Consider the following 12,725-nt stretch of genomic DNA (forward strand, 5'->3'; position numbering starts at 1 on the left):
AACTCTGTTTTAAAGTGCTTTAATGTCACCTGATGCGTTCACGTAAAGCTGAGTTGGTTCAGGATTCAATCCAATACATATGTTGTGGGCATTACAATCCAATACATATGTTGTGGGCATTACAATCCAATACATATGTTGTGGGCATTACAATCCAATACATATGTTATAGACATTGTGGCTTTTAAAGGCAATTTCCGATTGAGCCGACATACGCAGCGTTTACTGTGAATGGGATCTCTACGAACGTGGGAACATTGCCTTTAAAAACCCACAATGCCTAAAATCCCAAGATCGGTTTGAATCCCAGCCTTAGGTATCTGAAGACCACGGGAATGGATCTCAAGGCATGCATACTGTGTGAATTTCAACATCTTAACCAGACCGCCAACTCACAGACATGACAGGTTTACAAAAAGGTTTATTTTATGTGCATTCATTTAGCCTTTTACATTACTACGGGCTCTCTTTTGATAGAGTTCCCTCCCACCTTCTGTAGCCTATAAATGTGTAATAATCGCTCAAATTAAATCAAGATGATTGAATCATATCCAATATGGTAAACTAAAGTTATTCACATGAGTTGGCTGTCCTTGGTTGAAATACATGAGTTGGCTGTCCTTGGTTGAAATACATGAGTTGGCTGTCATTGGTTGAAATACATGAGTTGGCTGTCAATGGTTGAAATACACGAGTTGGCTGTCATTGGTTGAAATACACGAGTTGGCTGTCATTGGTTGAAATACACGAGTTGGCTGTCCTTTTTTGAAATGCACAATCCATTTGACACAAATAACAACGGATTACTATAGGTTTACGTTTACATTCATAACACATCAAAATGTGAAGACACCCTGATAGAAAAAGTAACCTACTTCCTAGCGTAGTACTGTAACAAAGTCATCATTTGATGTTCCTATTTACAATGGATGGACATTCAAATCATATCCATTGCATTATACATCTGCATAGAGAGACAACATAGTATTTACATTAATTTATCTATTCACACGTGTTGTTCTAAACACTTAACTAAATCCCATGGCGTAAAACATTTAGCATTCTCTGTTTGAAGGAAATTAAGTTGATCAAAAGGAGAATGTTAAGTAACACAAGTGAAATGCATATTAAGATATATATATTTTCAGCTGTAGTGGACAGTGACCAAACATCATCATCAAACACCAAGAACAAGGATTGTATAGTATAAGTCATGCGAACTCTCCTCTTCACTGCACAAGACAAGGTATGATCAAGAGACGCACAACTAACTGTGGCACACACACATACATCCCTAGCCACACTGACAAGACATGGCTTTGCAAAGTGAGGGATTGTAAGGCCACACAACAGTCCACATATTCAGTTAACCAGTATAGCATGAGCCAGGGTCAACCCAACCTCACCGTAAAGGAGCCAGGGTCAACCTCACCTCACCGTACAGGAGCCAGGGTCAACCTCACCTCACTTCACCGTACAGGAGCCAGGGTCAACCTAACCTCACTATACAGGAGCCAGGGTCAACCTAACCTCACCTCACCATACAGGAGCCAGGATCAACCCAACCTCACTATACAGGAGCCAGGGTCAACTTCACCTCACCTTACAGGAGCCAGGATCAACCCAACCTCACTATACAGGAGCCAGGGTCAACCTCACCTCACCGTACAGGAGCGTTATCAGCTCAACACATCTACCAGGAAATCATGTCAGTCTGTAGCATCCTCATACTGTACTGAGCTCAGAAGAGCCTCAATTAGCAGTGACCGCTAGGTGGTAGAGCTGAGCCACTCTACAGAACAGTTAGTTGAAAACATTCTTGAATTATTGCTGTATCTTAGTGATTACCTCAGTTTCCATTCCATCTGATACTGTGCAAATAACATTGAAAGTAGGATGTACAGTGTTCTCAACATTGGCAACGTGAGGGGGTGGTCAACTCCTACTGGTGTAAAAAAAAATGCTTTGCTGTATACATTTTAGGTTGGTGAACATTTTGAGATGGGGATTCTAGTATCCTGCGAGTTTTTTCTGACATGCTTTTTAATGAGGTCACAAAAAGGAGATTTAATGACAGTGTATAATTGATTGTAATGCTTTGATGTCAGAATCAGAACCATAGAAACTATGATCAGAACTAAGCCTGGAGCTTCAGGTGGCAACAGGGTTGCTAACCTGATTTCTCCAATGTATTATGACAACAAGAAATCCAAGAAATCTTTCCTCTTTCATTTCTGACAAACACACAAAAAATAAAAACATCAACCAAACCGCTGGAGCCCTACTGTCACAGCCCTTAACCTCCCCTCCCTCCCTATCTCTCCTCAACCTCCCCCTACCTCATCGGTCTCCCTCTCCCTCACTGCAGGAGGGCACTGAGACTGGCATTTCTGTTCCAGCAGGGTGTAATCTGCGCCCAGCATCATCCCATGCTGGGCAGGATGGTATGATAGACAGGGGGGTGAGAATGACTGGCGCTAACGAACATGTGACCTGGGCCCCATGCCAGCCGTGTCAACACTCTCCAGGGCCACATGTTCAGTTGCCAAACATTTCAGATAGAAATGCCTTGAATAGAGCCAACATGATTGCTTGTTTTACATGTCGGAAAGGCATGCTTGTTCTACATAACATATTTCTATCCGAACGTTCCAAAACGCTGTGTCCTGCTGAACCGACCCCTAGTTCATGACACAAGACAAGCTTCAGATAAATCATCAACAAAACAAACACATAATAAAGTTTGCCCAGGATAACCACTTCATTCACCTCCCCAAAGACAGTCAACTGCACTCATGTGTTTTGGTGCTTGGTTTTTATAAATCACTCTGAGTCATTTAGTTTCAGAAAATCAAATGAAAGGCAACAGAAAACACCCATTGTGCATTATAACATGACACTCAGAGAGAGGGAGTGGATACAGTAATTGAAGAAGATTTTGTGTGGAGGTATGGGCTGAAAGCAATATGTCAAGTTTGTTTAGCAAATCAATAAATCAGCAATGATCATTGATTGAAGTTTTTTTACCTGTTCTCTCCAGTTGATGGCTAAGCTGCTTTGCATATACAGTGCCCTCAGAAATTATTTTTCCACATTTTGTTGTGTTACAAAGTGGGGTTAAAATGGATTTAATTGTCATTTTTTATTTATTTATTTATTTAAATTGACTGATTTCCTTATTTGAACTGCAACTCAGTAAAATCTTTGAAATTGTTGCATGTTGCGTTTATATTTTTGTTCAGTATATTTTCTACATCAATAACTTTCACAGACTGTAAACTCCTCCCTCTGCATATGCTTGTGAACGTTATAAGTGTACAGCATGGCATCACGGCATAGTCAGTTATATTTCTCCCTTCTCTTCAGAAGTGACGGTGCTTGTGGCTATTGCATTGGGTGCTCAATCTACCCGCTCCTACGTGTTCAATGGCACAATGTATGAATACATTCATTCTATGTGTAGATATAAACTGTGTTAAGCATGCGCAGTTGTAGGGGGAGGCGACATCGGCTTGCAATGAAATGGCAATGGCATAGGGTTAAAAGAGATGAGAGAGATGTCAAGTGTGTGTGTGTGTGTGAGCATCAAATATGTGTAGACCCAAGGGGGGGTGGGGGGGGGGGGTTGAAAGGTGCTGTCCCACTACAGTGGGGGTGTCAGATGTGCCTGTGGAGGTCGGGCAGGTCTGAGGTGGTGAGGGCGGGCCGGGGCTCGATGCCTCTGGTCTTCATGAACCCCAGCAGCTGCTCAGGGATCTCAGCCAGCACGTCCTTAGCCAGCCGGGCCATGCTCAGGACCTGGTTCCCCGACCGGTCCATGTAGTCCCGGAAAGGAACGAACTGTAGGGGGGTTGGGGGGACAATGACAGGAACAGGACACACTGTAGTAGAGCACGGGAAGTCCTCCCTAACGTCTGGGAGAATAAACTCGTTGGTCCTTGTGAATAAATACATGACTGTAACAGAACTACTACAGCGTGTGGTTTTCCTTCTGTCAAATATAACGTTATTGCACATACATAAATGTTTAACATTTCTCGGTTGTCTGGCCACAACCTACCTGCACAATGTCTCTTTCAGCAAAGTGCCCCCTGAAGGACACTCTGACCTCATCACCATCTAGCTCCTCCATGGCTAGACAGAGAGGGGGGGTAAAGGTCCAAGCAAATAATATAAAAACAAAGATAGGGAACACAAGTCAGTTTGACACGATACATGACACGTTTTCAGACTAGCACTCCTGGGAACAGCTCAAGTCAAACCTTCTGCAGATAGTAGAATGGGACTGTTAAGTGCTGCTAGCAGTTATTTAAAATCAGACTAACCAGTTAAAGGACCGTCGACCCATTGATACTGCGTGGCTCAGTTGGTGGAGCATAACGCCAGGGTTGTGTGTTCGACTCCCATGGAGGACCAGTATGAACAAATATAAAAATTTATACACACTACTGTAAGTTGCTCTGGATAAGAGCGTCTGGATAAGACTAAAATGTCAAATGAATAGAAGGGTAATTCTAATGGTCTTACAGAACATCTCATTGAGTCTGATACTGAGACAGATCAACCCTGACATAAAGAAGTATTCATAACCGCACACAGGATCGGACAAATAAACCAGACAAGCACACATAGACACACATTTTCTCACAAAGCTACTGGTGAAGAGTGGCTCCCCTGTGCTGCTAACAGGCAGTCTGACCGTGTGACCTGAGCAATTCTTGGCTGACTTCAATGCGTTCGATTGCCTAACCAAGGGGAACATTTAGCCAAATCGAGCGCAGATGATGCCTAGGATAATGCCTCGGTGGGCTGGAACGGAGACTCCCCTCCCTCCCTTCGTTAAGGAGACATTGATCTGAAGAGGGCCACACTGATGTTCTAAAGGAACCCTCAAAGGAGAAAAGCTCCTTATAAGTAGTCCAATAACAGCTGACAGGAGAGTTTGCTCCTCTGTCCTACCTCTAGGGGCGCCATGCTCACCGTCAAACTCTGCAGGTCCGACCCCGATGATGATGATGGACATGGGGAGAGCAGCTGCCTGTAGGTAGAGAAAGAACTAGGAGTTACAGACAGACAGTAGTAGGCTATGCTTGGTTTGCAGACAGCCGCAACTCAGAACAATGCACTGTCCGCAGATAAGATGAACTGTACTGTACTCACATTGACTACAGCCTCCTTGGTCTGCAGCATGTCAGAGATAACTCCGTCTGTGATCATCAACAACACAAAATACTGAGAGCCATCCGTCACATCCTGCGCAGACCTGAGGGGAACACGCACGCACACACTGGAGAGTTCAAACTCAGGGAGGACTGTGTGCCTAAATGGGATTGAGAGTATGTGTGTTAACGTCAATTTATGTAATGACAAATGTTTACAGCCTCTCACTAGAGACTAAACGAAGGACCGTTTTCCAGTGAGCCTTGACCCTTTGACCTCTGTCATTACCCAGCAGTCACCTCTCATCTCAGAACGAGAAGATTGAGCCCCCCCCCAAAAAAAATTATATATAAAAAAATACAAGAGAAAAATGTCACGTGGTAGTTTTTTTCCAAAACAATTTTCATCAAGAGAGCCACAGGCACTGCAAGAAATAAAATGAACAACAGAGAGACTAGATACATTTCAGGTCCAATCTGTTATTATGTTAGACAAGCTCCAAGACGTGTGTCACAGTTGTTTGTCTGTAGGCCATCGACAAAGTCCTCCCTGGACTTTCCTTCACCTGGTTTAGGCAAAATACACCCCTAATAAACATGGAATTAAGGTGTTCCACTTAACTGAGTGTAGCATGGATCCTTGTCTGAGACCTTGGCTGAATGAGGTCTTTCCAGTGCTCTGACATATCTAAGAGCCAGGTAGCAGTGTGCTGTGAGGGTCTAGGGATGAGACACAGGGGCTGTGATACAGGGCTGGTTATTACAGCACACAGAAGAATTAAAAAACAAACCCCTTGCCTTTCATATTGAACCTTTATTTAACTAGGCAAGTCAGTCAAGAACAAATTCTTATTTACAATGACTGCCTAACCCAGCCAAACCTAGACGACGCTGGGCCAATTGTGCGCCGCCCTATGGGACTCCCAATCACGGACAGAAGTGAAACAGCCTGGATTTGAACCGGGGACTGTGGTGAAACCTCTCGCACTCTGATGCATTGCCTTAGACCGCTGCGCTACTCAGGAGCCCCCTGAGTGATACTGTGTCATGGATGGTCAGTCCTTGCATCCATCCATAGCTATGTCTATGAATTTGACAGTGGTTACATTTCTCCAGGCCCATCCATCAGCTGTTTACCAACCAGGTGAGGGGATAATGCCTTGTTATTATTTATACTGTTGATTGACGCTTTAAGATAGCTAGGTGAGTCCACCACATAGTAAACATTTTCTCCACTCAATAAAGCAGCTATCAGCAAAGTCAAAGCATTTTTTACATTTTAGCAGACGCTCCTATACAGAGCGACTTGGTGCATACATTTTCATACTTTTTAATTTTTTTTTATTCTGGTCCCCCGTAGGTATCAAACCCACAACCCTGGCATTGCAAGTGCCATGAGGTACCAACTGAGCCACAGTTAGTATGAAAAGACAAGTAGTTAGTATGAAAGTTAGTTAGTATGAAAAGGCCTTTATGTAGTTGAATGTGATTGCTTAAATATGTTTATTTTGTTATTGTGTGCTGAATTATATTGTTTTGTACACATGTGTATGTTTTATTATTCTGTTTTAGGTTCAATAAAAAAAAAAAAAGTTAGATCTAACCATATATTGTTTGTTTACATTTACTCTGTTTACAAACATTGGAGTAAAACAAGGTAATATTTTGGATTCTGATGGGGAACGACAGTTGAATAAAGTTCACGAGGCATTTATAAGTTATAATCTTCAAGAATCAATGGGTACATATCATTAAAGGTCATGAGCATGAAAAATCATGTTTTTCATGAAATTGGATGATATTTGAATGAAGGAAACCTAGATCAAAGTATGATGACCAAAGCATGAAAAATGACTGTTGCTTCTACAGTGGGGAGAACAAGTATTTGATACACTGCTGATTTTGCAGGTTTTCCTACTTACAAAGCATGTAGAGGTCTGTAACTTTTATCATAGGTACACTTCAACTGTGAGAGATGGAATTTTATCCCTGATGTCACTGATGTCCTTACACAGCTTTCTGGTCTTGGCCATTGTGGAGAGGTTGGAGACTGTTTGATTGAGTGTGTGGACAGGTGTCTTTTATACAGGTAACGGGTTCAAACAGGTGCAGTTAGGTCTGTGAGAGCCGGAATTCTTACTGGTTGGTAGGTGTTCAAATACTTATGTCATGCAATAAAATGCAAATTAATTACTTAAAAATCATACAATGTGATTTTCTGGATTTTTGTTTTAGATTCCGTCTCTCACAGTTGAAGTGTACCTATGATAAAAATTACAGACCTCTACATGCTTTGTAAGTTGGAAAACCTGCAAAATCGGCAGTGTATCAAATACTTGTTCTCCCCACTGTACATTGATCAAGTCTGGTTACCTCCCCCATGTCAAACACTTGGATTCATTATTAAGGGGACTAGGTGACATCACCTTACCTCTCATTTTAATACACCAACGGTAACATGATATTCTCTTATCTAATTTAATTTAAATAAGTGTCGGCTTGTATAAATTATATCACTGACGCAAATGTCAATGTTTGAGTTGCTTTGTGTTTCACCAAATTAGATTAAATTAGATTTGACTGCAACACTGCTCAATGCATCCAAGTTGCTTGACATAGGCGTTTCAAAGAGCTGTCAGTCAAGGCGTGCTCATGAATGTAAGCTCCCCACCCTTTCAGCAGGTCTTTACAAAGTTCCTGGTAGTTAGCCATGAGAAAAATATATTTTTCAGAATGACTGTTCAGAACCATTCATTTCTAAGTCCAAAAATGGATTTAGCAACTGCTGATTGCCCCTTTAAGATGAATGCACTAGCTGTAAGTTACTCTGGTAGGTCTGCCAAATGACTAAAAGGTTCATTGTAATTATTCGGGTAAATTTACACATCTGCTAGAATGGCCTTCCAATGCCATGTTGTCTTCAATTTCCCATCACATGGTCAGTAACCTGAATGCAATTAAAAAAATACATCTTAGCCAGAGCTCTCTTGAAATGACTGCTTACACGACTTGAGAAGCACCAAAAACTTCTAAACCAGTTGTTTTGTTTATTCCCCAAAAAAGATCCCATAAAATTACTCCCTGCCTCCCTGTTTCAGAACTACCAGAAACTTCTTAATGACACTTGAGGAATCAAATGCTCTCAGCACACATGAAGACTACTCTCAGCAGAAGCTACAGAATAACATCACTAGTCTGAAATACACATTCTTGAAACATTTCTCCAGACACCTCCACATTGTACCTTTGGTGCAGCAGTCTGCTAGAGGGAGAGGGAGAGCAGCAGTCTGCTAGAGGGAGAGGGAGAGCAGCAGTCTGCTAGAGGGAGAGGGAGAGCAGCAGTCTGCTAGAGGGAGAGGGAGAGCAGCAGTCTGCTAGAGGGAGAGTGAGAGCAGCAGTCTGCTAGAGGGAGAGTGAGAGCAGCAGTCTGCTAGAGGGAGAGCAGCAGTCTGCTAGAGGGAGAGCAGCAGTCTGCTAGAGGGAGAGCAGCAGTCTTGCAAGAGAGGGGAAAACATCAGTCTGCTAGTCAGAAAGGGAGAGCATTGTTGCCTAGGGGTGAAAAAGTCTGGCAGAGAACACAGCTTCAAGTACATAGTTTAGCCTTGCAACTCCAGGGGATGTGTGTTTCTACTCTAGTATGTATGAATGTGCTGCTATGTGAACCATTAGGCAGCAGTGTTCTGTATTGTCTCCTGAGATCATAATGAACATATATAGTGGGTCAGAGATCACCAGGTCTAGCCCATTGTAATCTCCTTACCGTGCCACCTGGTTGATGACTGGAGAGAAGTTGGTGGGTCCGTAGAGTTGGACTGTCCTGAGGCTCTGGAAGTACGCCTCCAATACTCCCTCTATCCCCACACAGTTTGGGTTTTCATTGTCACCACTCTGCAAGGAACAGGAAGAGATGCACGTCACCATGTCAGCCTTTACGTACTTCAAGACATTCAGTTATCAATAACGCCATGGTAAATTGTTTCACCGTTGATCCAAACCTCAACCATCAACCCACTTTTTACACATCCACTTCTTTCAAAGACAAGGCTCAGGAAAAGTAAGATCTAAATGTGCATTGTGGTAATAACAATAAAAAGTCAAGTGCCTGCCACAAAAAAAATGTAAATAATAAATAAGGTTCTATTTATAATTAATATGGGACGTTAATATTCCACTAGCCACTGGAGAGCGACCAGCCCTGTTCACGGAGCTCCTGTGCTTGTTGTTGTTGTTGTTTGGGAAGTAATTCTGCAGGTCAGAGAGAGATAGAAAGCTGTTGGCTTGACAACAGCAGCCAGCGGAACAGAGCCTGTGATTGGAGAGGCTCCTCAGGAGGAAGTGAGAGGATGCTGGGAGTCCCCCGCAAGGCTGGGAGATGAGCTGGCTGCTGAGCGCGTGTGGCCAGCTGTCACCGAGGCGATGAGGTTTGGCCCCTGCGCCACACCCTGTCCTCACTCAGGTCCTCTCTCAGCGAGCTGAGCGCTCTCACAGCTGCATTGAGACAATGTCTGGGCACGCTTACTGCTGGTGGTGAAGATATCTGATCCTACAGACATACACCTTCAGGGGTGACCTTGAGACGTTCACTTACAGTATATACACCGAACAAAAATATAAACGCAACATACAATAATTTCAAAGATTTTACTGGGTTAATGTTCATATGAGGAAATCAGTCAATTGAAATAAATGCATTAGGGCCTAATCTTAAACGTTTACCTAAAATAAATTATTTCTCATTAATTCAGTTTCAGAAGAAAAAGACATTGTGACAATGTACACTGAACACAAATAAACGCCACATGGTAACATATACCCTCATAATGGGCCTCAGGATCTCATCATGGTATTTTTGGGCATTCAAATTGGCATCGATAAGATGCAATTGTGTTTGTTGTCCGTAGCTTATGCCTGCCTATACTATAACCCCACCGCCACCATGGGGCACTCTGTTCACAACGTTAACATCAGCAAACCACTCACCGGTTGGACGTACTGCCAAATTCTCTAAAATGACATTGGAGGGGGCCTCCCGAGTGGCACAGTGGTCTAAGGCACTGCATCGCTGTGCTAGTTGTGCCACTAGAGATTCTGGGTTTGAGTCCAGGTTCTGTCGCAGCCGACCGCGACCGGGGGACACATGGGGTGGCGCACAATTGGCCAAGCATCATCGGGGTTTGGCCGGTAGGGATGCTCTTGTCCCATCGCACACTCCTGTGGTGGGCCGGGCACAGTGCACGCTGACATGGTCGCCAGGTGTACGGTGTTTCCTCCGACATATTGGTGCAGCTGGCTTCCGGGTTAAGGGGGCATTGTGTCAAGAAGCAGTACAGCTTGGTTGGGTTGTGTTTCGGAGGACGCACGGCTCTCGACCTTCGCCTCTCCCGAGTCCGTATAGTAGTTGTTGCAATGAGACAAGACTGTAACTACCAATTGGATACCACGGAATTGGGGAGAAAAAGAGGTAAACATTTATTTTTTTAAATAAATAAAATAAAATGAAATTGGAGGCAATTTATGATAGAGAAATTAACATTCAATTCTATGGCAACAGCTCTGGTGGACATTCCTGCAGTCAGCATGCCAATTGCACGCTGCCTCAAAGCATGAGACATCTGTGGCTTTGTGTTGTGTGACGCACTTTAGAGTGGCCGTTTATTGTCCCCCAGCACAAGGTGCACCTGTGTAATGATCATGCTGTTTAATCAGGTTCTTGATATTCCACACCTGTCAGTTAGATTAATTATCTTGGCAATGGAGAAACGCTCACTAACAGGGATGTAAACAAATTTGTGCACAAATTTCGAGAGAAATAAGCTTTTTGTATGTATGGAACATTTCCGGGATCTTTTATTTCGGGCTCATTAAACATGGGACCAGCACTTTACATGTGGCGTTTAGATTTTTGTTCAGTATACATTGTCACAATGTCCTTGTCTTCTGAATCTGAATTATCTGAGAAATCATTTCTTTTACGTAAACGTTTAAGTGGAGAGAAAGTATTTAAAGCCAAACAATGGAAATGTACAGAGTAACTTTTATTTGTCTGCCAGTCTCTCTCTCTATTTGTTTTTTCATCATTCTTTTTTCTCTCCATATACTTCACTGTGTGCTGCAATGGCCAAAAACCTCTCTGCGCCCTGTCAGACACATTCCAGCACCTTCCCAGCCCGTGATTGAACCCAGCTGAGGCTCTTAGGCCAAACAAGGGCATGATTGGCAGCACAATCAGCCCCATCCCTTTAAAACGCCACTCTTATCCTGAAACCGAGTAGCCAATTTGATTGAATATGGCCCTGAGACAGTGTTCTCTCTGGCATTTCCTCCCACTTTCTTTCCCTGCTTCCTTTTCCTGCCTCTCCCACACATGAAACACAGATTATAGCACACACTAACACTCACAACTACACACATTAATCCCCCTCCTCCCTCCTCCCTCCACACACACACACACACACACACACACACACCACACACACACACACACACACGTATTGAAGGTGCTAATAGGAGAAGTACAGTATGAGGATCTGATATATGATACTAGAGGTGTTTTACTCTAATCTGATACATGATACAATAAGTGTTTTACTCTGATCTGATACATGATAGAGGTGTTTTACTCTAATTTGATAAATTATACTAGAGGTGTTTTACTCTAATCTGATACATGATACAATAAGTGTTTTACTCTGATCTGATACATGATACTGGAGGTGTTTTACTCTCATCTGATATCAAATAAAATCTTATTTGTCACATACACATGGTTAGCAGATGTTAATGCGAGTGTAGTGAAATGCTTGTGCTTCTAGTGCCGACCATGCAGTAATATCTAACAAGTAATCTAATCTAACAATTTCACAACAACTACCTTATACACACACAAGTGAAAAGGAATAAATAAGAATATGCACATAAAAATATATGAATGAGTGATGGCCGAACAGCATAGGCAAGATGCAGGAGATGGTATAGAGTACAGTATATACATATGAGATGGGTAACGTAGGGTATGTAAACATTATATAAAGTGGCATTGTTTAAAGTGGCAAGTGATACATTTATTACATACATTTTCTTATTATTAAAGTGGCTAGAGAAGAGTCAGTGTGTTGGCAGCAGCCACTCAATGTTAGTGATGGCTGTTTAGCCTTGAGATTGAAAAACAGCTTTTGTCTCTCGGTCCTCGCTTTGATGCACCTGTACTGACCTCGCCTTCTGGATGATAGCGGGGTGAACAGGCAGTGGCTCGGGTGGTTGTTGTCCTTGATGATCTTTTTGGCCGTCCTGTGACATCGGGTGGTGTAGGTGTCCCGGAGGGCAGGTAGTTTGCCCCCGGTGATGCGTTGTGCAGACCTCACTACCCTCTGAAGAGCCTTACGGTTGTGGGCGGAGCAGTTGCCGTACCAGGCGGTGATACAGCCCGACAGGATGCTCTCGATTGTGCATCTGTAGAAGTTTGTGAGTGCTTTTGGTGACAAGCCAAATTTCTTCAGCCTCTTGAGGTTGAAGAGGCGCTGCTGCGTCTTCTTCACCACGCTGTCTGTGTGGATGGACCATTTCAGT

General features: G+C 43.1%; 1 protein-coding gene across 1 annotated transcript in view; it reads right to left on the reverse strand.

Annotated features, from left to right (window-relative positions):
* Positions 1 to 9: 9 nt before the first annotated feature.
* The window catches only part of LOC110531254 (copine-9-like), an 83,923-nt gene continuing 71,207 nt past the window's right edge, over positions 10 to 12,725 (reverse strand). Inside the window, exons 16-20 of the mRNA XM_090185317.1 lie at positions 8,920 to 9,047; positions 5,161 to 5,263; positions 4,981 to 5,038; positions 4,061 to 4,134; positions 10 to 3,840 (exon numbers count right to left, since the gene is read on the reverse strand). Of these exons, the coding sequence (XP_090041443.1) occupies positions 3,658 to 3,840; positions 4,061 to 4,134; positions 4,981 to 5,038; positions 5,161 to 5,263; positions 8,920 to 9,047 (546 nt within the window). The 3' untranslated portion in view covers positions 10 to 3,657. The remainder of the gene's footprint in view (positions 3,841 to 4,060; positions 4,135 to 4,980; positions 5,039 to 5,160; positions 5,264 to 8,919; positions 9,048 to 12,725) is intronic.

This window comes from Oncorhynchus mykiss, chromosome 9, assembly GCF_057628025.1.
Source record: "Oncorhynchus mykiss isolate SJ-2025 chromosome 9, ASM5762802v1, whole genome shotgun sequence".
Lineage (NCBI taxonomy): Eukaryota > Metazoa > Chordata > Actinopteri > Salmoniformes > Salmonidae > Oncorhynchus > Oncorhynchus mykiss.